Source organism: Panthera leo, chromosome F2, assembly GCF_018350215.1.
Source record: "Panthera leo isolate Ple1 chromosome F2, P.leo_Ple1_pat1.1, whole genome shotgun sequence".
NCBI lineage: Eukaryota > Metazoa > Chordata > Mammalia > Carnivora > Felidae > Panthera > Panthera leo.
This window is the reverse complement of record NC_056695.1, coordinates 20,860,768-20,881,798: the sequence shown is the minus strand read 5'-3', so window position 1 is coordinate 20,881,798 and position 21,031 is coordinate 20,860,768. Positions and strand designations below refer to the sequence as shown.

Sequence of the window (21,031 nt, the reverse complement as noted above, 5' to 3'; positions counted from 1 at the left end):
TTTCCAAGAAGTTTGCATTGTACTCAATAGGCTAATTTTTATATCTTCTTTCTTAGGAAAACTACATCTCAGACCCAACTATCTTGTGGAGGGCTTATCCCCATAACCTGATGACGTAAGTCATTTTTAGCAGGCTTTTCCTAGTAATGGACCATGGTCATGTCACTTTTAAGCAGAATCCGTTCTTGTCATTCTCTTTAGGACTTTGCAAATTCATACAGTAGCTACGTCATCGGCAGTCCTGCTGCCATAAGAAAAAAATGTGCTTTTTTCATGTATATAATATTTCCAACATGTTCATTAGCTTGAGAAAACCGATTTTAACAAGATTCGTAATTTAGTTCTCTGTTTTCCCTTCTCCCTCATCCTTTCTGCTAATCAGTTCTCCATCTTCTCCATACTTTTGCTCCTTTTCTTTATCCCAGTCTCTTTTTATTCCTTTCATTTCTTGTTCTTTTACACTGTAAACTTGAAGGTAGGGATTGTTGTCTCTTTTATATCTTCCTAGCCCCCAAGGTGTCTATATAGACCTGTAAAACAGCCCAGGGTTGCAAAGACATTCTGCTAAATGACTCATTCTTCAGGCCCAGCTCTAGTAGGACTATTCCGCATTATTTTTCCTTGCTACTTTAGCCTGTATTGTCTTTTGCTTTCCTGAATTTGTCTTTTTGGTGTATTTTGGTAATATCTCTATATTGTCTTGAATGTTCTATAATTGCCTCATTTGTGTAAGTTATATTGTACCCATGCCCACCAAGACTCTGTGTACCTTGACGGCAGTAGGAACTATCTCTATATTATATTCCTTCGTTGTGCCAGGCTGTATGTAGGTGTTCACCACCTAGACAGTGTTCAGTCAATGCCCTATGATGTAACAGTTGGAGAAAAAGATATGAAGGGAACAACATGGCCATGCATACCTTTGTTTTAGGTCCAGCAGTAATACCCATACTGCTGAGTCATTCTGACTTTAAAAATGATATTAATTCAATGAGCTTCTGTGGAATAGGATGGTAGACATCAGGTTTATATGGGACTGTATCTCCCCTCTCCGCAAAAAACTTATTCCCGATTGGCTTTGTGTTTTCTATTATAGAAATCTGGAGGAGTAGGAGAATGGAGAACAAAGAGAAAGCAGGGGCACTGGAGGGTTATAATGTCATGAGACTGTTGATTCTAGGCTGATTAGATCTATCTCCAAGGGAACACTTCTATGCCTTATCCCTCTTTCTAATTCTGGTTTGCCTCCATTCTTTTGAGACTCTCTCAGGGTTCCAACCAGGTAGAGTTTCCCTAAGAAAAAATCCAGGGGATATCTGCAGTTGGGATTATACCAGTTTCGGGTGATGGTTTATCTATATACCTTCGCTTTTGTGTCTGTCTTTTTGCGCTTCCTGCTTTCCTTTTGATGAAACCTTACAGGTCTGTGAACTGATTCCCTCGGTCATGTTCCTTATGTTTTCAGTAGCTAACACGACATACTAATCAGTATTAATTTGCTAATAGACAAGGGGCTCTGGTACCTCTCAGCCAGCTTGCATGTCATCAGGGTTCTGCAGATGCTGTTTTTGCATCTGCTGTTTAATCCCGAGGAATTGACTGGTGGTAAAATATTCTAGGGAGATGGGGAAGTGGCTGCTGGGGGGGCACAGAGTATTGCGGGGGGGACATGAAATGGTAACACAAAGGGAGCTCCGTAGTACACCCTGATTTCCAGTGTTTTACTTTATTCTTTTAAAATATTATGCTTTAAAAGACATTTTTTGCTTTCTTGTGCAGATTTCAAATGAAGTTTTTCTACATAGCCCAGTTGGCTTACTGGTTTCATGCTTTTCCTGAACTCTACTTCCAGAAAACCAAAAAAGTAAGCTGAGATTTTGTAACTTTGAAAGCTGTCTTGTCATTTTTTCCTTTTTTGAAAAGTCATTCTAAAATTAAACATTTCCTCATGTCTGTAACCTCCCCCCTTTCCTTCCCACCTCAACTCTCCCATTATTCTCCCACCTCCCCTCTTTCGTCAGAGACTAAATATCCTCACGTATCTCTTGATGTAAACCTTTCGTCCTATTTTATCTTAGAGTGGAATCTTTTACATGTGACATGTTAATCACTTGTCTTAAAATTGTATTAGTGGTAATTTAAAATAAATTAAAATTAAAATTTCAAAATGCAACATTAGTTTTATATTATTGATACTCTTAGGAGTTTCACAAATGAGACAAAAGGATTAATCAAATTATTTTACAACTAACTGTTCTATGTGCTAAGTCGCAGTGAAAAATTCAGTATAAAATAAAGTAAACCATAGTTAAACACTCAGTGGTGAAACTTTTCCTGAAATGGGTGGAGCGTACTTTTAACATGTGGGAAAGATGTTTGTTTGTTGTTTGTTGTATTTGAACAAATAACTACCAGAGCAGTGCGATATCCTTCTTTCTGCTTTATCCTCCGTACTCCTGAAGTCGGATGTCCGCAAAGTAAATTTTAGTTCCCTTATTTAACCCTTTCTTCTCTCAAACCTGTACCAGTTCCCTGTTGCTTTAAACTGCTCAGGGCATCTGGGTGGTTCAGTCAGTTGATTTCAGCTCAGCTCATGATCCTGGGATCATGGGATCGAGCCCTGGGTCAGGACTTAAGATTCTTAAGATTCTCTCTCTCTCTCCCTCTGCCCCTCTGCCCTACTCATGCTCCCTCTCTCTCTCTCAAGAAATAAATAAGTAAATAAAATAAAATACAGCTGTTCACCTGTCCTCTATGGGTTTCTTTGGTGGATACAACCTCGTCTCTGCTCCTTTTTTCCTCTTTTCTCTCCTTGGTCTTCATTCACACTGATAGTCTCTAATTTTATGATCCCAGCACATCAGTTCTTTTTCTGGGAATACCTTTAAACTCATCAAATGCTCTTATTCCCTTTCTCAGGGAGAGATTATTTATAAAATCCCCATATAGGAAACATGGGTGGGAATATGGACAAAACAAGTTTGGTCCTGAGTTAACAAGTATTAAAGATGGGTATGGCTACATGGGGATTCTTTATACTATTTGTTATATATGTATTTACATTTTTCTGCATTTAAAGCCTCCTTGCTTTGAGAAGCTTTTCAGGATAGAAGTGTAATGTGACCAGTTTATCTCTGCCTTCTCCAAAGCCACATTTATTTCTGTATGTACTGCAAATAGTTAATCCATGAGTATAGATACCTGATTTACTACTGTTTTGTGTCTGTGTTTTTTGTGTCCTGTGTGTTTGTCATCAACAACATCTGTCCTGATGTTGTCTGCTATGATTAGAAAATAGCACCAATTTAGAGTTCATGTACTGTGTCTCGAAAGAAGTTATCTTTACATTAATTTCTTGTATCAAGAAGAATGTTTTTCTAGTTAAGTTGATTATAAGGATAAGGATGAAGATCCATAAAACCTTTGGCTTAAAACTATGTGAAGATAAGGGGCACCTGGGTGGCTCAGTTGGTTGAACTTCTGACTCATGATTTCAGTTCAGGTCATGATCTCACAGTTCATTTCATGACATCAAGCCCCACAGTTGGGCTCTGTGCTAACTGCATGGACCCTGCTTGGGATTCTCTCTTTCCCTCTCTCTGTGCCCCTCCCCTGCTCGTGAGCTCTTACTCTCTCTTTCTCTCTCTCTCCCTCAAAATAACAACAGAAAAAAAAGAACTGTGTTAAGATAAGATTCTTAGGCTCACAATTTCCAGAAGCCCTTCCATATTCATTAAGCACCTAATGTGAACCACAGATGTCCTAGAGCTGTATTGTCCAAAACAGAAGCCACTGGCCACATTTAAAGTAACTACAGTTGGGGAGCCTGAGTGGCTCAGTTGGTTGAGCGTCCGGCTTCAGCTCAGGTCCTGATCTCGCAGTCTGTGAGTTCAAGCCCCTCATCAGGCTTTGCGCTGAGGGCTCAGAGCCTGGAGCCTGCTTCGGCTATGTCTCCCTCTCTGTCCCTGCCCTTCTCCCACTTATACTCTCTCTCTCTTTCTCAAAATTAAGTAGCAGCAAAAAAAAAAAATTTTAATACGTGAAGTAATTACAATTAAAAACCAAATTTACTTTCTGAGTCACACTTAGCCCTATTACAAGTACTCACTTAGCCACAAGTGGCTACATGTCTGCCATTTTGGATAGAAGAGATAGAGAACATTTCCATCATCGCAGAAACTTCTGTTGGGCAGTATTGCTGAGAACATCATACTTTCTTGATGTCTTACTACCATGGCTCAAATATTTAAAGCTTTCTTCATGTATGTACTTGTATACCCATGGACATAAGACATTTGGGCTTCATTATTAATCCATATGTCTCTGTCTTGTTCCTTGACCATGTAAATAAAGAGGGACATTTCAAAGTGAATGTTCATTTTAGTTTTCAAAGTTCTTTCCTTATCAATTCCTGCCAGATGGCATTTCTCCAGAAATGCAATCTAATTTTTATGGAATAATTTGCATAACTTAGAACTTAACTGAAACTATTTTTAACACCTACATATGACAGTCGAAAGTAACTGTTTCAAGTAATTAACATAATTTGAAAGTAACAGCTGCATATGTGTTAAACAGTTTCTTAAAATTTACTCTATGAAAATTATTTTTGGAAGAACTCTTTACTGGAAGAAACTAGTACAGTGATTGTTTCGAACTGATCCTACAGAGAAATGAAGAAAGGAAGGAACACTGTTAGTAGCAGTTCAAGGGGTGTGTTAGTCACAAATAACTCAGTTTCTCCTGAGGAGAATATTTTAATTGCATACAGTATGTATGGCTCCATATAAACATTACTCCATTTTGCCCATAAGAAGATTAACCATGTAATTTCTCAGCCAACTTGAATATATGAGCTTTCAGGGAAGTCTAGAGGAGATAGCCAAATACTTTATTTCCAATATTCAGTTTATTTTGTTTAATTATACATGCATATTGCATTGTCATATGAAGTATTTTAAATTAGATGTAATGCATTTTCCCATTCCCACTTCATGAAAGTTATATTCACACTTTCCACATGCAACTTTGTTGTTCATACCTGTCATTCATCACTAGAGCCAATTTTGAATCCTCTAACTCAGTTTTTCCAAAGTACATCATCTTCCCTCTGGTGATTCCTCTGTTAGACCTCTATAAGCACTTAGAAGTAACATTGATTAAGGTTCTTCAGGCTGTGTAACTTCCCCAAACATATATTTGTTGCTCAAAATAATGATATAGATCCCTATAACATAAGAGCTTGGAAAAGATTTAAATAGGAGGTGGCTCCATGTGTGGTTTAGCGAAAATCTTTGCCTTGTATTTGGGCATATTTATGCTATTCCATTTAAAGTCAAGTTTTTAGTAGTGTGTAGTTAAGAAAAGCATTTTCTTATAAAGATAGAATTTTACTGAAGTATATGCCTGATATTTTTAATAAAAAGATGTTTGAATAACAACTGAAAATGTCACTTGAAGTTATTTATAATTTTAGAACTTGTTTTGACTTAATGTCCTATATTTACTAGATTTTCCATAAAAAAATGAGACTATTAGAATTTTAATTCATCATTCAGAAGAATAAAATCATTCTTATATAAACTATTTAAACATTAGCATTAAGAATATATAAGAACTTGGGGTGCCTGGGTGGCTCAGTTGGTTAAGCGGTCAGTTTTGGCTCAGGTCATGATCTCACAGTCTGTGGGTTTGAGCCCCATGTCGGGTTCTGTGCTGAAAGCCCAGAGCCTGGAGCCTGCTTCGAATTCTATGTCTCCCTCTCTCCTTTCCCCTCTCCCGCTCACACTCTGTGTCTGTCTGTCTGTCTCTCTCTCTCTCAAAAATGAATAAACATTAAAAAAATTTTAGAAAAAAGAATATATAAGAGCTTGATAAAGCTTTTCTAATAACTCATTTTCATTATATATTTTTTCTACTCAAATACAAAAGAAGTTTATTAATCTTTAAACAAAATAAACAAAACCTAATGTCTGGCTCCTGGTAGAAAACATTTGTTTACGTAATAATATTATAGGATGCTGTGTGAAAATGTCTTGAGAAGCCAAAACGGCTTTCTTTCAGCAATTCAGCTAGACAGTAGATTGTAGAACAATGATCGATGCTCTTGGACGGTATGCTGACTGCCTAACTGGAATCTCTGATGTGGCCAGTGAACTAAGATGGCCAAGTTTCACCCAGCCACCTCTGTTTCCCATTCCCCTCACTCCATGGAAATGTGTAACCCCAGAGACCATAGTGCTGGGCAAGGTTGTTGTTGGCCTCAGACATATAAGCACCCTGCCAGTGGAGCTGTAACCCCACAAGGATTGGAGAATGTTGGAGGAGTTTGGCCTAAAACAGGGGTGCCATTATAGCCATGATCTAATTGAAATATAGGTAAAATTTCTCTTTTAAAAAACCATGTTATATCATCCCCATTGCCTTTGTAATTTTAAAAGAATATGGGAATGTCTTTAATGTAGAATGTGTGTTCTCCAGTTCACAATGATGTCCACCATTCCCTGTAGTATTAACACTCCTCTGTGTCACCTGTTTTTACTTAAACTTTTTCTCTGGTTGGACTTTCAAACGTTCCTTTATAGACATTGGTCAATTTGTAGATAGCTGAAGGGAATGTTATTTGGAAAAAGATTTCTTGATCCTCTGTCCTTTGGAAAGTTGTAGAAACTATTTTAAAAGCTCTTTCTGGGGCGCCTGGGTGGCTTAGTCAGTTGAGCGTCCGACTTCAGCTCAGGTCATGATCTCACAGTCTGTGAGTTCAAGCCCCTCGTCAGGCTCTGCACTGACAGCATGAAGAAGCCTGCTTGTGATTCTCTCTCTCTCCCCCCTTCCCTGCTCTCTCTCTCTCTCAAAATAAATAAACATTTTTTAGAAATTAAATATTTTTTAATCCCCCCCAAGAAGTTAGATTCTATCAAATAGTTTTTCCTGCAGTCATTCCAGAAAATTAATTCCATTGTGTTACACAAGTTTTTATGTAAGAAAATGAGTTTAGTGTTCAGTCAGTAATTTAAACACTTCAGAGCTTTTGTTACAACTATCGAGAGTCTCCCTGGTCTCTTTTCGCTTCAGAAATTTGGAGCATTGATTAACACATCTGAAGGAATATGGCAGTATTTCCCATATAAAGTCATTTACATGCCACTTGCTCTAACTTAAAATATTTTAATTAAAATTATAGTTAAAAGTATTTTAACTGTACACAACAAAATACTTTTGTTGTGTACTATCTAAAATTATTTTGTACAGTGCCAGTGCTATGAATACCACACTCTAGGAAACATGTATATCATGTATATATTTAGTGGCACCTCTATTCATAGCATATGAAAACACATTTATAACACTACCAGTGAGCTGTTCTAAAATTATTATAAGAGCTGAAAAAGGTTCCCTTGTTGAATTTTTAGCATGTTAGTCTTGACATTGTTCTCCCTCTCTCCTTGTGTAAGGAGAAATATTTCATTGGAAGTTTAAAAATTATGTGGAGAAAATCTTAATTAAGAAAGTTCCTTTTCAGAGATCCTTCTCTTTCCAAATGAAAGAACCTCTCTAAAGTTGATGTTCTGTCTTGGGTTTTTTCCCTGACAGTCCCAAAACATCGTACTACGTGTGGTAATATCTGACTCTTCTCCTACCTTTCTAACACTTGATCTTTGTACCATTCTTACTAGAGAAGAGTTTTCAGTTTCAAAACTACAATTGTAAAATCTCTGTTCTTTCTCCGAAGATTTGGGGAAGTAACTCTACTGAACTGTAGAGACCTGCACTCAACTGTACTAGGTGGCAGACATGAGTTTTGTGAGGTTCCAGAAGAATACAGTTCAGTCCATTTAACATCAACCCACCATGTAAAAAATTGTAATTAGCAGCTGTATTACATGAATAGTACTAACCAGATTAATACAGCTTTATACTACACATAGATCAGGCTAATGTAACTATGTTTTATACACACAGGCGCACATACACACACACATACACACACACATACATGTGTGGAAGAGCAAAAACCAGAGAGAGTAGAAATGAGAAGTCTGTGCATTTCATTAATTAACAAGTGTTTATTGGGTTTAACACTGTCAGTTTTTACAAATATTTTTGACTGCAACTCAAGATGAAAAATCATAGTTTACATTATAATTTAATGTGTATATGTGTGTGTGTGAAAACCATAATAAAATTTTCATGAAACAGTGCAATGTGCTGTACACCCTAGTATTTTCTAGTTTATTTCATATTTTAAAAGATACTAGTGTGACTCCTAAATTGATTTCATGATCCACTAGTAGCCCTTGACTCACGTTTTTTTTTTAAACACGGTTTTTAAGATAACCAGGTCACTAGGGACTGTGGAAGAAAAAAGAAAAGCAAAAAGTAGAATCTGGATGTGTGGCTTTACAGGGTTATTAGAAGGAGAAAGACTATATAACAAGGTAGTATCCTAAGTGAGAAGATAAAATTTTAACCTTCAGTTTTAATGGTTATAACGGTTAAAAGGGAGTCAAAGCTTGAGCTAAAAAATACGAATACTATTTTAAAGAAAAGTATCTCTACTGCTATAAACATAGCAATTTTAATATTAGAAGGGCAGCATTGTGATTATCAACATTATGTCATTTAATAGATGTTTATTACAGAAAGAAGCCATAGGTTTTGGCCCTGAAAGGGATTTTGAGTTCTTCCGATTCAGGCAAACCCAAGTATTGAGTCACATTTTCCAGGTGAGACAGCTGAAGCCTAGAAAGGTGCTAAAGCCGTGTAGCAGCTGGGGTAGAATGCAGGGGCTGAATAGCCTTCAGGTCTTCTCTAAGAGTGTATTTTTCACTCCACCACACTGCTACTAAGGAACGGAAATGTTTCGGCATGTTTTAATCTGTAATGCATCTCTGTTTACAGGAAGATATTCCTCGTCAGCTTGTCTACATTGGTCTTTACCTCTTTCACATCGCTGGAGCTTATCTTTTAAAGTGAGTTGGGATTTTGTTTGGATGTGTAAATGGACTGGGTAGATAGTATGCTAATCTGTCTGCTAATTAATCTTTACATTTTAAATTTGTTCTTTTAACAGCTTGAATCATCTGGGACTTGTTCTTCTGGTGCTGCATTATTTTGTTGAATTTCTTTTCCACATTTCCCGCCTGTTTTATTTTAGTGACGAAAAGTATCAGAAAGGGTAAGTTGCTTAGCCATTCTGTTTCTTGTGTAATTAAAGAGTCAGGGCCTGTATTGTCAAGGACCGTGCTATTGCCAAGGTCCCTGCTGCCGGCAATTATATCACTCTGTAAGCTGTTAGTAGTAGCTTTAAATAAAATGAAACGATTTTACAATTCAGGATGGTATTTTATTCTCTAAAATGGAGTCTTGTCTTAGTTAGCCAGATGTTACATTGAAACTTGTAATTTGGAAGAGTTTTAGGGTTTACTTTTCTATTATAACTTCTCTTTTGTTTAATGCATGTTTTTCTTGGAGGAGGAGTAATAAGGAAGTGATAATAGGGATAAAAGTAACAGGGAAGAAGAAGATTAAATAATAGATTATATAAGATGCTAAAACATTTCAACGGCACAACTGGACTGAAAACAGAATTAGAGCACTATGACTTGTTTTAAAAAAAAAGTAGGGGCGCCTGGGTGGCGCAGTCGGTTAAGCGTCCGACTTCAGCCAGGTCACGATCTCGCGGTCCGTGAGTTCGAGCCCCGCGTCAGGCTCTGGGCTGATGGCTCGGAGCCTGGAGCCTGTTTCCGATTCTGTGTCTCCCTCTCTCTCTGCCCCTCCCCCGTTCATGCTCTGTCTCTCTCTGTCCCAAAAATAAAATAAAAACGTTGAAAAAAAAAAATTTAAAAAAAAAAAAAAAAAAAAAAAAAAAAAAAAAAAAAAGTAAAAGTAGGCCTATTAAATGGGAATGGGTGTTCTGTTAACAGGATAGCTTTTGTTTTGTCTTATTTAGCATTTTTGAAAATTTTTCTATGTACCGATAATTTTGAGGATCATTAATGATAGTTATATTTAAAAAAGAGATCAGCTAAATAAAAATAAATATTTCTTTTTTTAAATTAAATTTAATTTTTTTTATTAACTTGTATTATTTTTTATTTTTTTTTTAATTTACATCCAGATTAGCATATAGTGCAACAATGATTTCAGGAGTAGATTCCTTAGGGCCCCTTACCCATTTAGTCCATCCTCCCTCCCAAAACCCCTCCAGTAACCCTCTGTTTGTTCTCCATATTTAAGAGTCTCTTATGTTTTGTTCCCTTCCCTGTTTTTATTTTTCTTTCCCTTCCCTTATGTTCATCTGTTTTGTCTCTTAAAGTCCTCATATGGGTGAAGTCATATGATTTTTGTCTTTCTCTAATGTCACTTAGCATAATACCCTCCAGTTCCATCCATGTAGTTGCAAATGGCAAGATTTCACTCTTTTTGATTGCCGAGTAATACTCCTATATATATATATATGTATATATATATATACATATACATATATATACGTATATATACATATATATATATGTATATGTATATATATATATGTATATGTATATATATGTATATATACACTCCAATATATATATATATATATATATATATATATATATATCACATCTTCTTTATCCATTCATCCATCGATGGACATTTGGGCTCTTTCCATCCTTTGGCTGTTGTTGATAGTGCTGCTATAAACATGGGGGTGCATGTGTCCCTTCAAAACAGCACACCTGTATCCCTTGGATAAATGCCTAGTAGTGCAATTGCTGGGTCGTAGGGTAGTTCTATTTTTAGTTTTTTGAGGAACCTCCATACTGTTTTCCAGAGTGGCTGCACCAGCTTGCATTCTCAAAATTAATTATTTCTTTATTGGACTTCCTAGAATCTTAAATACGCTGTGTTATGTATCTTCAAGAGTGTGATATAGTATATAGCATATCCCAGACATTTTACTTCAGAATCTCTTTTGCAGAACAATAGGAAATGCTGTCTTAATATGCATTTACTTAATAGGAATCTGATTCATATTAGAATCTTTTCATATCTTTGCAATTTTATGAATTTGACTTAGGATATTTTTCTTACAGGTTTTCTCTGTGGGCAGTTTTGTTTGTTTTGGGAAGACTTCTGACTTTAATTCTTTCAGTACTCACTGTTGGCTTTGGCCTTGCAAGAGCAGAGAACCAGAAATTGGATTTCAGTGCTGGGAACTTCAATGTGTTAGCTGTAAGGTACAATCGATTTAACATTTTTCTCACTTTGTCCTGCTATATAGTATGTATTACCAATTTATGATACAAATCCCCTTAAAAAAAATAGAGACAAATATGGGGGGAGCATATTTATTTGATTTGATATCAGACCTGTTGCAGTTGCATATGTCTGAATTGAAATACTAAAGGATCTCTTTGACTTTGGGGATTAACTACTAATGGAATAATTGTTTATTAACATAATCTTGTCAGCCTTGGGAATTTAGCACTAAGTTAATTCTGTCAGTGCAAGATAGAATGCTTCATTCAATGACATTGTTTTGATGTACTCTTAATGTTTTGTTTATTGACTTTAATATCCTCAGAATTGCTGTCCTGGCATCCATTTGCATTACCCAAGCCTTCATGATGTGGAAGTTCATTAATTTTCAGCTTCGGAGGTGGAGAGAACATTCTACTTTTCAGGCACCAACTGTGAAGAAGAAACCAACAGTGACTAAAGGCAGGTCTTCTAGGAAAGGAACAGGTTTGTATTCAGTAAGCAGTGGAAAACATTTTTTTTTTAAATGTTGTGGAGTCTTATTATAAACGTAGTAAGATTTAAAATCTTATAAAGAAATTTTTTTTCTCTCTTTAGCAAAATTAGAGGCAAAGTAAAACTTGCCCCATTCTACAGTTATTGTGTGAGGTCAGTTATTCCCCTCAAAAGCTGTCCACTAAATTTCTCTTTCCCAAGTTTTCCATTAGACTAGTATGTTTGGGCTGTTTTAGTAGCCAGTAGCTAGCCTAGAGAGTGGTAGTTTGTGCTTTCAAGCATCTTACTAATATTTAGAATACAAAACCTCTTTACAGCCCCTTCCCATCTGCCCTTTAGTCCCAACTGGAAGAGCTCTTTCTATAACTTCTTATTGCTTGATCTTTCATATTTGAGCCTGCATCTACCTTCTTTTCTCCTCTGGATTTTGATTGAAAAGGCATTGACATTGCAATAATTTTTTTGAACTTCCATTTGGTGTTATATTTGGAACTGTGACACAGGGAGTTCCAGTTTTATCGACTCTGGTTTGCTTCTTGTATGTCTTCATATTTGATAGTTTATGTCCTCCAGCCTTGTCCTATTCAAGCTTGTCTCAGTAATTCTTGGGCCTTTGTATTTTGTATAAATTTTTGTACATCTTTGTCAATTTTCACTCCCGCCCTCTCCCCCTCCCCCAAAAAAACCTCTTGCTGAGAGACTGGATTGGAATTACATTGAATCTATAGATCATTTCAGGGAGAATAGAGCACTTCAGGGCGTAAACATGGTGTATACTTCTATTTACCTAGATTGTCTTTAATTTCTCTCAGTAATATTTATTTAATACCATACCAAATTTAATCATATACCATAAAATTCAACCTTTAAAGTGTAGGTATCAGTGGTTCTTAAGTATATTCACAAAGTTCGTGAACCACTATCTAATTCCAGAACATTTTTATCTCCCCAGAAAGAAACCCCATGCCCACTAGCAGTCATTTCCTATCCCTTTCTTCCCCCTACCCCTGACAAATACTAACCTATTTTCTGTCTCTATGGATTGGTCTTTTCTGCATATTATATGGAATCATATAATATGTGATCTTTTGCAAATGATTTCTTTCACTTAGCATGTACCTAGATGGATGTATATGCACATATGCAACATATATACATTGCAGCATATGCCAATACTTTATTCCTTTTTATGGCCAAATACTATTCTATTGTGTGAATATACCAAATTACGTTTATCATTTATTAGTTGATAGGCATTTGGATTGTTTCCACTCTTTGGCTACTATGAATAATGCTGCTGTAAACATTTATGTACAAACTTTTGCTTTAACCCCTGTTTTTGCCTTCTTGGATATATACCTAGGAATGAATTGCTGGGTCCTATAGTTAACTGTGTGTTTAACATTTTCAGGGAAATTGCTAAACTGATTTCTAAAGTAGTTGCACCATTTTACATTCATTGTTTTTACATATGATATGCAGTTGTCCCTTGCACCATTTGTCAAAAAGACTAACCTTTCTCTATTAAGTTGTCCTGATACTCCTATTGAAAACCAGTTGGTCAGGTGCTTACAGGGCAGAATAAATAACTTGTTTTTGGCGAGGGGAGAAAATCGGTTGATCCAAAAGTAAGAATTTATTTCTGGGCTCTCGATTCTATCCTGTCAATCTGTGTACCTATTCTTATGCCAATACCACACTGTCTTGATTACTGTTGCTTTCTAGTTAGTTTTGAAATCAGGAAATGTGAGTCTTCCATTTTGTCCTTTTTCATGCTTTAGTTTTTCTGGTCCCTTGTACTTCCATGTGAATTTTTTTTTTTAAGATTTTAAGTAATCTCTACACCCAGCATGGGGCTTGAACTCATGACCCCCAGACAAAGAGTCACATTCTCTAATGACTGAACCAGCCAGGCACCCCTCCATATGAATGTTAGGATCAGCTTGTCAATTTCTGCAAAAAAGCCAGCTGGGCTTTTGATGTGGATTACTTTGACTCTGTAGATTTCCTTGGGAAGTATGAACATGGATGTCTTTCTATTTATTTGGGTCTTCTTTCATTTCTTTCAATTAAATTTTATAGTTATCAGTATGTAAGTCTTGCATTTCTTTTTATTCCTCAATATTTTATTCTTTTTGATGATACTGTAAATAGAATTGTCTTCTTAATTTCATTTTTGTGTTAATCATTGCCAGTATGGAATTGATTTTTCCACATTTATCTTTTATCCTGCAACATTGCTGAATTTTTTAGGTTTATTATTGACTAGTGAAGTTTTGTGTGGATTCCTTGCCATTTTCAGTATGTAGGATCATGTCATCTGCAAATAGAAATGGCTTCACTTCTTCCTGTCAAATCTGTATGATTTTTATTTCATTTTCTTGCCATATTGCCCTGCCTAGAACCTCCAGAATAATTTTGAATAGAAGTAGTGAGAGTAGACATTCTTACCTTGTTACTGATTTTATCAGGAAGGCATCTAGTCTTTTCACATTAAGTATGATGTTATTACCTATGGGTTTTCCTAAATGTCTTTAGCAGCGTGAGGAAGTTCCCTTCTATTTCTCGTTTGTTAGTATTTTCATTATGAAAGAATGTTATATTTTGTCACTTGCTTTTTCTACATCTACTACTGAGATCATCAGATGGTTTTTGTCCTTCCATTTTTTTGATATCATGTATTCCTATTGATTTTTGAATGTTAAGCCAACAATGCATTCCTGGGATAAATCTCATTTGGTCATGGTATATAATCCTCTTTAAGATGTTGTTTGATTTGGTTTGCTAGTATTTTATTGAGCATTTTTATATCTATATTCATAAAGGATATTGATGGGTATTTTTTTGTAAAATACTTGTTTTCAGATGTAAAACCAGTCTTGCATTTATGGCATAAAGGTGATGATGATAATGCATCACTTTTAGTAGATTGGTGTTTTCAGTATTTTTTTAGAATTTTTGCATCTGTATTCACAAAAGATTGGCCTCTAATTAATCTGTTTTTCTTTTTGTTTTTGTAATATTTTTGTCAGATCTTGGTATCAGGGTGATGATGGCTTTATAAAAAGTATTGAGGGGCACCTGGGTGGCTCAGTGGTTAAGTGTCCAGCTCTTGGTTTCTGCCCAGGTCATGATCTTGTGGTTTTGTGGCTTTGAGCCCCACATCAGGCTCTGTGCTGACGGTGCGGAGCCTGCTTGGAATCCTTGGTGTCCATCTCTTTCTGCCCCTCCTCCACTCACACTGTCTCTCTCAAAAATAAATAAACAGACCATTAATAGCTTTATCCTTTGTGTGATTTCAAGCATTGTTTCGTACTTAAACGTTTGGAAGAATCCATCAGTGAAGCCATGTAACCTAGAATCTTCTCTAGGGGAGGATATTTACATTATTTAATAGATAATAGGCTTATTCAGGTATTTTATTCCTTATTGTGTCTCTTTTGGTAAGTTGTGTTTTCAAGGAATTTGTCCATTGCATCTAATTTGCAGTTATATTGGTAAAATTATTCATAATATTCTTTTATTAATTTGTGTACAACAGTGGTATCTTATTCCCTATGTTAGTAATTTATGCCTTTATCTCTTTTTTTTTTCATTAGCCAAGAACCAACATTTGTGGGGGATTTTATTGATTTTCATAGTCATATCATTGATTTCTGTTCTCATTTCCCTTTTTGGGGCTTGATTTGCTGTTTTGTTATTTGTGGTTTACCTTCTTGAAATGAATTTTTGTATCATTGATTTTCCACCCATCTTGTGAATTACTTGCAATTAAGGGCAGACTTTCCCTTTCAGCAATGCTTTAGCTGCATTTTACAAATTTTGATATGTCTTTTTCATTATCATTCAGTTCAGGATATTATAATTCCAATCTGGTTTCTTCTTTGACCCATGCATTACTTATTAGTACATTGTTTAATTAACATCTACTTGGGCATTTTCTAGTGGTTTTGTTGTTGTTGTTGTTACTCATTTCTAGCTTAATTCTGTTATTGTTTAAGAACATGTTCTGAATGATTTCAGTTCTTTGGAGTTTATTGAGACTTTCATTATGGCTCAGCATGTGTTCAGTTTTGGTAAATGTTCCATTTATACTTCAAAAGAGTGTGTTTTCCGTATTTGTTGGATATTCCATTATATATCAGGTCAGATTTGTTACTGTAGTGTTCAGTCTTTTCTATCTCTACTGTTTTGGTGGAAGGAGTTCTGTTTGTTCAGTCAGTTATTGCAGGAGATATTGACCACTTCTCCTTGTAGCTTATAAGTTTTTGCTTTAAATATTTTGAAGATGTAGGTACATCAAAATTTAGGGTTGTTCTAAATTCCTATTGAATATGTCCTTTTCTCTTAATGAATGTCCACCTTCACCTCTAGTAAATGTCTGAATTTACTATAGCTGCAACAGTTTTTTTTATGTTTATTTATTTTGAGGGAGAGAGAGTGAGGGAGGAGCAGAGAGAAAGGGAGAGAGAGAGAGAGAATCTGCCGGACAGTGTGGGAAAGACATAGGGCTCGAACTCACAAACCATGAGATCATGACCTAAGCCAAAATCAAGATTCAGACGCTTAATTGACTGAGCCACCCAGGCACCCTGCTACACCAACTTTCTTTTGGTAAAATGTTGAGGTGTATCTTTTTCTATATTTTTTCTACTTTAAACCTTTCTTTGTTATTAAATATAAATTGTGTCTCTTGTAAACACATATAATTGGATTTATTTTCATCCAGTGTGATAATTATTGTCTTTGTTTTTTGGCAGTTATACTGTGATGTCCCTGGGTGTGGTTGTCTTTGTATTTATCCTGCATTCTGTCATGTAGAGCTTCCTGAGTCGTGGCTTAGCTTCTTTTACATTTTTGGAAAGTTCTTGACCATAATTTCCTCAAATATTCTTCTGTCCCATTCTCTCTCTTGTCCTTTTGGAACTCCAATAATATGTGTTAAATCCTCTTCCCCTGTCTCTTACATCTTTTCATACTTTCTGCATTTTTCATCCCTTTTCTTTGAGTTTCAGTCTGAGTATTTTTTCTGGTTCACTGGTCTCTTCTGTTGTGCCTAATCTGCTGTTCATTTGTTAAGTCTGCATTTTCAGTTACTGTATTTTCCAGTTCTAGGATTAAAGATTTTAGTTCTCTGGTGAAATTCTCCATATTTTCATTTCTTTCTTTATGGGCCTTGATTTTCCTCAAATAGAATTCCAGCTTCTTGCGCTCTAGCACATAGCAATCTGCTCAGCCATACTGACCTGGTCTTCAAGCAATGCACACAAGAAGCTTGCCCTGATGGAACTGTTCCTCCTAAAGACTGCTGATTATGGCATTCTTTTTCCTGTCATTACATTTCTTCTGAAATTTCTTTGATTCTTTTTTGTTTAAAATCTCTTCCTCCTTAGGAATCAACTTGGCTCCCTGCTTGCAGCCCATGGTGGGACTCATACTGTTGTCAGCATGGTGTGCTGTCATTGAACACAGTACAATTCCTCACTAGTATCTTGGTGTGGACTAGTTCACTGTTGGATGCATTGTAGACAGTGTCAGTAATTCCACTCAGAGCCCCAGGAGAAGTTCCCCACATCCAGCCTCAAGGCACAGTACTTCTTATTGCCTCCCCAGATTGGGACTGTGTGTATGGGGCAGAGCATCCCAGCTCATACTTCTGCTTCTTGTGGAAGGGCTTTCTCTTGCCCCTGGTTTTGCAGGGCTTGTGCCAGTTGTCCCGTGAGATGCCCATCACCTGGTGCTGGCTGAAAAAAACGAAGATCTATTTCTGATACATACTTTTTTTCTCTTGGTTTTTAGTCATTTGGTCTTGCTTTCTGATGGCTGGTAATTTTTAATTGAATACTGGACATTTTATATAACAGTGTGTAGGCTCTAGATGTGTTTATAGAGGCTCTGGGTTGAATATGGGTAGATCATTCTATCCTGTCACAGTATCTATTTCCAGTTTGCCCTCATTCCTAGGACATCAACAACTATTTGTACAATCTGTCTTCTCTGACAGACTCTGAATTCAAATTTTTTTCTTCCTGTTATTATAGAGTAATCAGCTCTCTTGTACTTGCAAAGGAAGTGCTCTCTGCTTGACTTCTCTGAGTCTTGCTTTGTGCATGCGTGTTCAGTAATTGGGAGAAATACACAGAGCTGCCTTGTTTGTATGGTTTTTTCATTGTCTTCAAACAGCCAATTTTTGTATTCCAACTTTTTTTTTAATTTTATTTTTTTAATTTACATCCAAATTAATTAGCATATAGTGCAACAATGATTTCGGGAGTAGATTCCTTAGTGCCCCTTACCCATTTAGCCCATCCCCCGCTCCCATAACCCCTCCAGTAACCCTCAGTTTGTTCTCCATATTTATGGGTCTCCTCTGTTTTGTCCCCCTCCCTGTTTTTATTTTGTTTCCCTTCCCTTAGTTCATCTGTTTTATCTTTTAAAGCCCTCATATGAGTGAAGTCATATGATGTTTGTCTTTCTCTAGCTAATTTCACCTAGCATAATACCCTCCAGTTCCATCCACGTAGTTGCAAATGGCAAGATTTCATTCTTTCTGATTGCCGAGTAAGACTCCATTGTCTATACATACCACATCTTCTTTATCCATTCATCCATCGATGGACATATGGGCTCTTTCCATCCTTTGGCTATTGTTGATAGTGCCGCTATAAACATGGGGGTGCATGTGTCCCTTCGAAACAGCACACCTGGGGGCGCCTGGGTAGCTCAGTCGGTTAAACGTCCGGCTCCAGCTCAGGTCATGATCTCGCGGTCTGTGAGTTCGAGCCCCGCGTCGGGCTCTGTGCTGACAGCTCAGAGCCTGGAGCCTGTTTCAGATTCTGTGTCTCCCTCTCTCTCTGCCCCTCCCCCGTTCATGCTCTGTCTCTCTCTGTCTCAAAAATAAATAAACTTTAAAAAAAAAAAAAAAAAAAAGAAACAGCACACCTGTATCCCGTTGATAAATGCCTACTAGTGCAATTGCTGGGTCGTAGGGTAGTTGTATTTTTAGTTTTTTGAGGAACCTCCATATTGTTTTTCAGAGTGGCTGCACCAGCTTGCATTCCCATGTATTCCTACTTTTATGGATCTTTTTGGAGAGATGAGTCTGACATTAGTTATATACACACACATACACACACACATACATACATACATACATACATACATACATACATACATATGTATATATATATCCATCATAACTTGAAGAAGAAGGCAGCCATAGTACTATCCTAAACATAAGAGTTATCCTAAATACCGACTCTGTGTATTGTAAAGAAACATATCCCTAAGAACTTTGCAGACAAATGTGAAAAGGTTCTTTATTTCTATCAAAAGTACTGCTCTTAAGACTACTATTTTAAAATTCTTGTAATTGATTTTAGAATTTTTTGTTTTCTGTCACTTTTTTTTAAATTTTTTATAAATTATAAATTTACATATAGTAATTGCTTTTTTCTAATTTATATTTTTTGAGATACAATTGACATATTAGTTTTTTTTTTTTAATTTGCTACTTTTGGTTCATTGTGTTACATGTTACCAGGTTTTATGATTGGTTAAATACTATTAAAAATTAATTACCACTAAGTTTTACATAAGGACAAACGGATACATACGAGGTTTTAAATTTCCTTTTCTGAAGGTACTTTTATGAATAAAGATGATATTCTTTGCATTTCTTTAGAAAAGAGAGTAACCCTGATTCTTTTCTCTTTTCAGAAAATGGTGTAAATGGAACAGTAACTTCAAATGGAGCAGACTCTCCCCGTAATAGAAAAGAGAAATCTTCATAATGAATTATAATCTAATTGATTAATGTCCCCAAAGAAATCTGCTTTTTACTATATCTTTCAGCACTAGCGATTTTTTTCTGTCCTTGAAAATACAGTTTGTGCTCTTTGATTCTTGCTATTGTACTGTTTCATGCATTTTTTTAAAGGGCATTTGAGGGAAGGATGATTACTATGAGTGAAAAAAATATTTAGCTTAGACTAAGCTACCTGCCTTCAAAATAGTTTAGGGACCACCACCATATTTTATTTTGTTTTTTATCTTTGAACGTTTTTCTAATGATTTGGAGAGATAACTATTTACAAAAATTCTACATATCAGTGATAAAATTTCTTGCTGTCACCAATTTTTTATATTAGCAAGATGGCCTCTTCCAGCAAGGTCATATTTTTTAAGTTATCTTTCAGGGTAAAATGGAAATACTATAAAGTTGGAAGTCAAACTTTAATATGTTTTCAAGTGTTCTCTAATTTTTAGGAATTTTTGTAGTCTTTACACCTGGGGAAAAAGATTTGTAAATTCGCTAAAATAATTGTATGCTTTATTATATAGGTAACGGTTGTTAATGTCACATCCCCATTTAAAAGAAAACATACTATTGGTTACGATGTGTGGAGATTTATTGCCGTATGTATTGAATCAAAATATATGAACATAAAACTACATGTGAAGAAAAATCTTTCTTGTGCATTTTCAACACTTATAAACTGGAAATCAGAAAATTAAATATTTACTATAAAGAAGCAAAGTTGATTATAGCCCTTTTTGATATGTTTGTTAATAATGATTCTTAATGGGGCTTGTTATAAGTTCTATATGCACAGCATCTTAGAAAAATACTGTTCAACCTACAAACCCTTTTTAAAAATAATGTCTACTTTGATTTATATCTATAAAAAGAATGTTGGGTAATTATATTTGGAAAACACTGCGCTAATCTTAAAGAAATCAAAAATTGAGTTGGATAAATAGTCTTATAAAAGACAGTGCTTTATGTTATAACTATAGCTTTGGTCCCATCTTTAATTGAGAAGCATTTATCTGTATAAAACATATTTTTGGATAAATATATATATATATATTTGTATCTCTAAAGAAAGGCTCTAAAAAACATTTGAGTAAAACATTTGGTTCCCTTTTCTATAATTATCCTTAAAAATTCTTACAGCTATATTTGGTTTTCTGTTGTCTTCACAGGACCTATACTGCTCCTTTTGGTGTTCACATCTTGTTCTCCATTTCTCACTTTTGTCACCAGCTCATGTTTGTGCCATTTTTAGTATAAAAGTTGCAGGCTTGTTAGGTCTGCAGCTTAATAAGTTGCCATGCTGCTAGAAAGTTTTGCTTTCTATTTCCAGCTGTTTACTTACTTCCTGGAAAAAGTAGTAGCTCTCTGTAGCATCATGGAGTTTCAGTGGAACCAAATTTTTGCCATTAAAAACTGGCATTATATTGAACTATATACATTGAGAAATCAATCAAAATAAAATTTTTACTTTCA

General features: G+C 35.7%; 1 protein-coding gene and 1 pseudogene across 1 annotated transcript in view; one reads left to right on the top strand and one right to left on the bottom strand.

Moving 5' to 3' along the window:
- The window catches only part of TRAM1 (translocation associated membrane protein 1), a 32,725-nt gene extending 11,694 nt beyond the window's left edge, over nucleotides 1–21,031 (top strand). The window contains exons 5-11 of the mRNA XM_042924420.1: nucleotides 57–115; nucleotides 1,780–1,864; nucleotides 8,902–8,972; nucleotides 9,074–9,178; nucleotides 11,079–11,222; nucleotides 11,570–11,730; nucleotides 19,459–21,031. Coding sequence (XP_042780354.1) covers nucleotides 57–115; nucleotides 1,780–1,864; nucleotides 8,902–8,972; nucleotides 9,074–9,178; nucleotides 11,079–11,222; nucleotides 11,570–11,730; nucleotides 19,459–19,532 — 699 coding nt within the window. The 3' untranslated portion in view covers nucleotides 19,533–21,031. The remainder of the gene's footprint in view (nucleotides 1–56; nucleotides 116–1,779; nucleotides 1,865–8,901; nucleotides 8,973–9,073; nucleotides 9,179–11,078; nucleotides 11,223–11,569; nucleotides 11,731–19,458) is intronic.
- LOC122211289 lies at nucleotides 16,440–17,919 on the bottom strand (annotated as a pseudogene).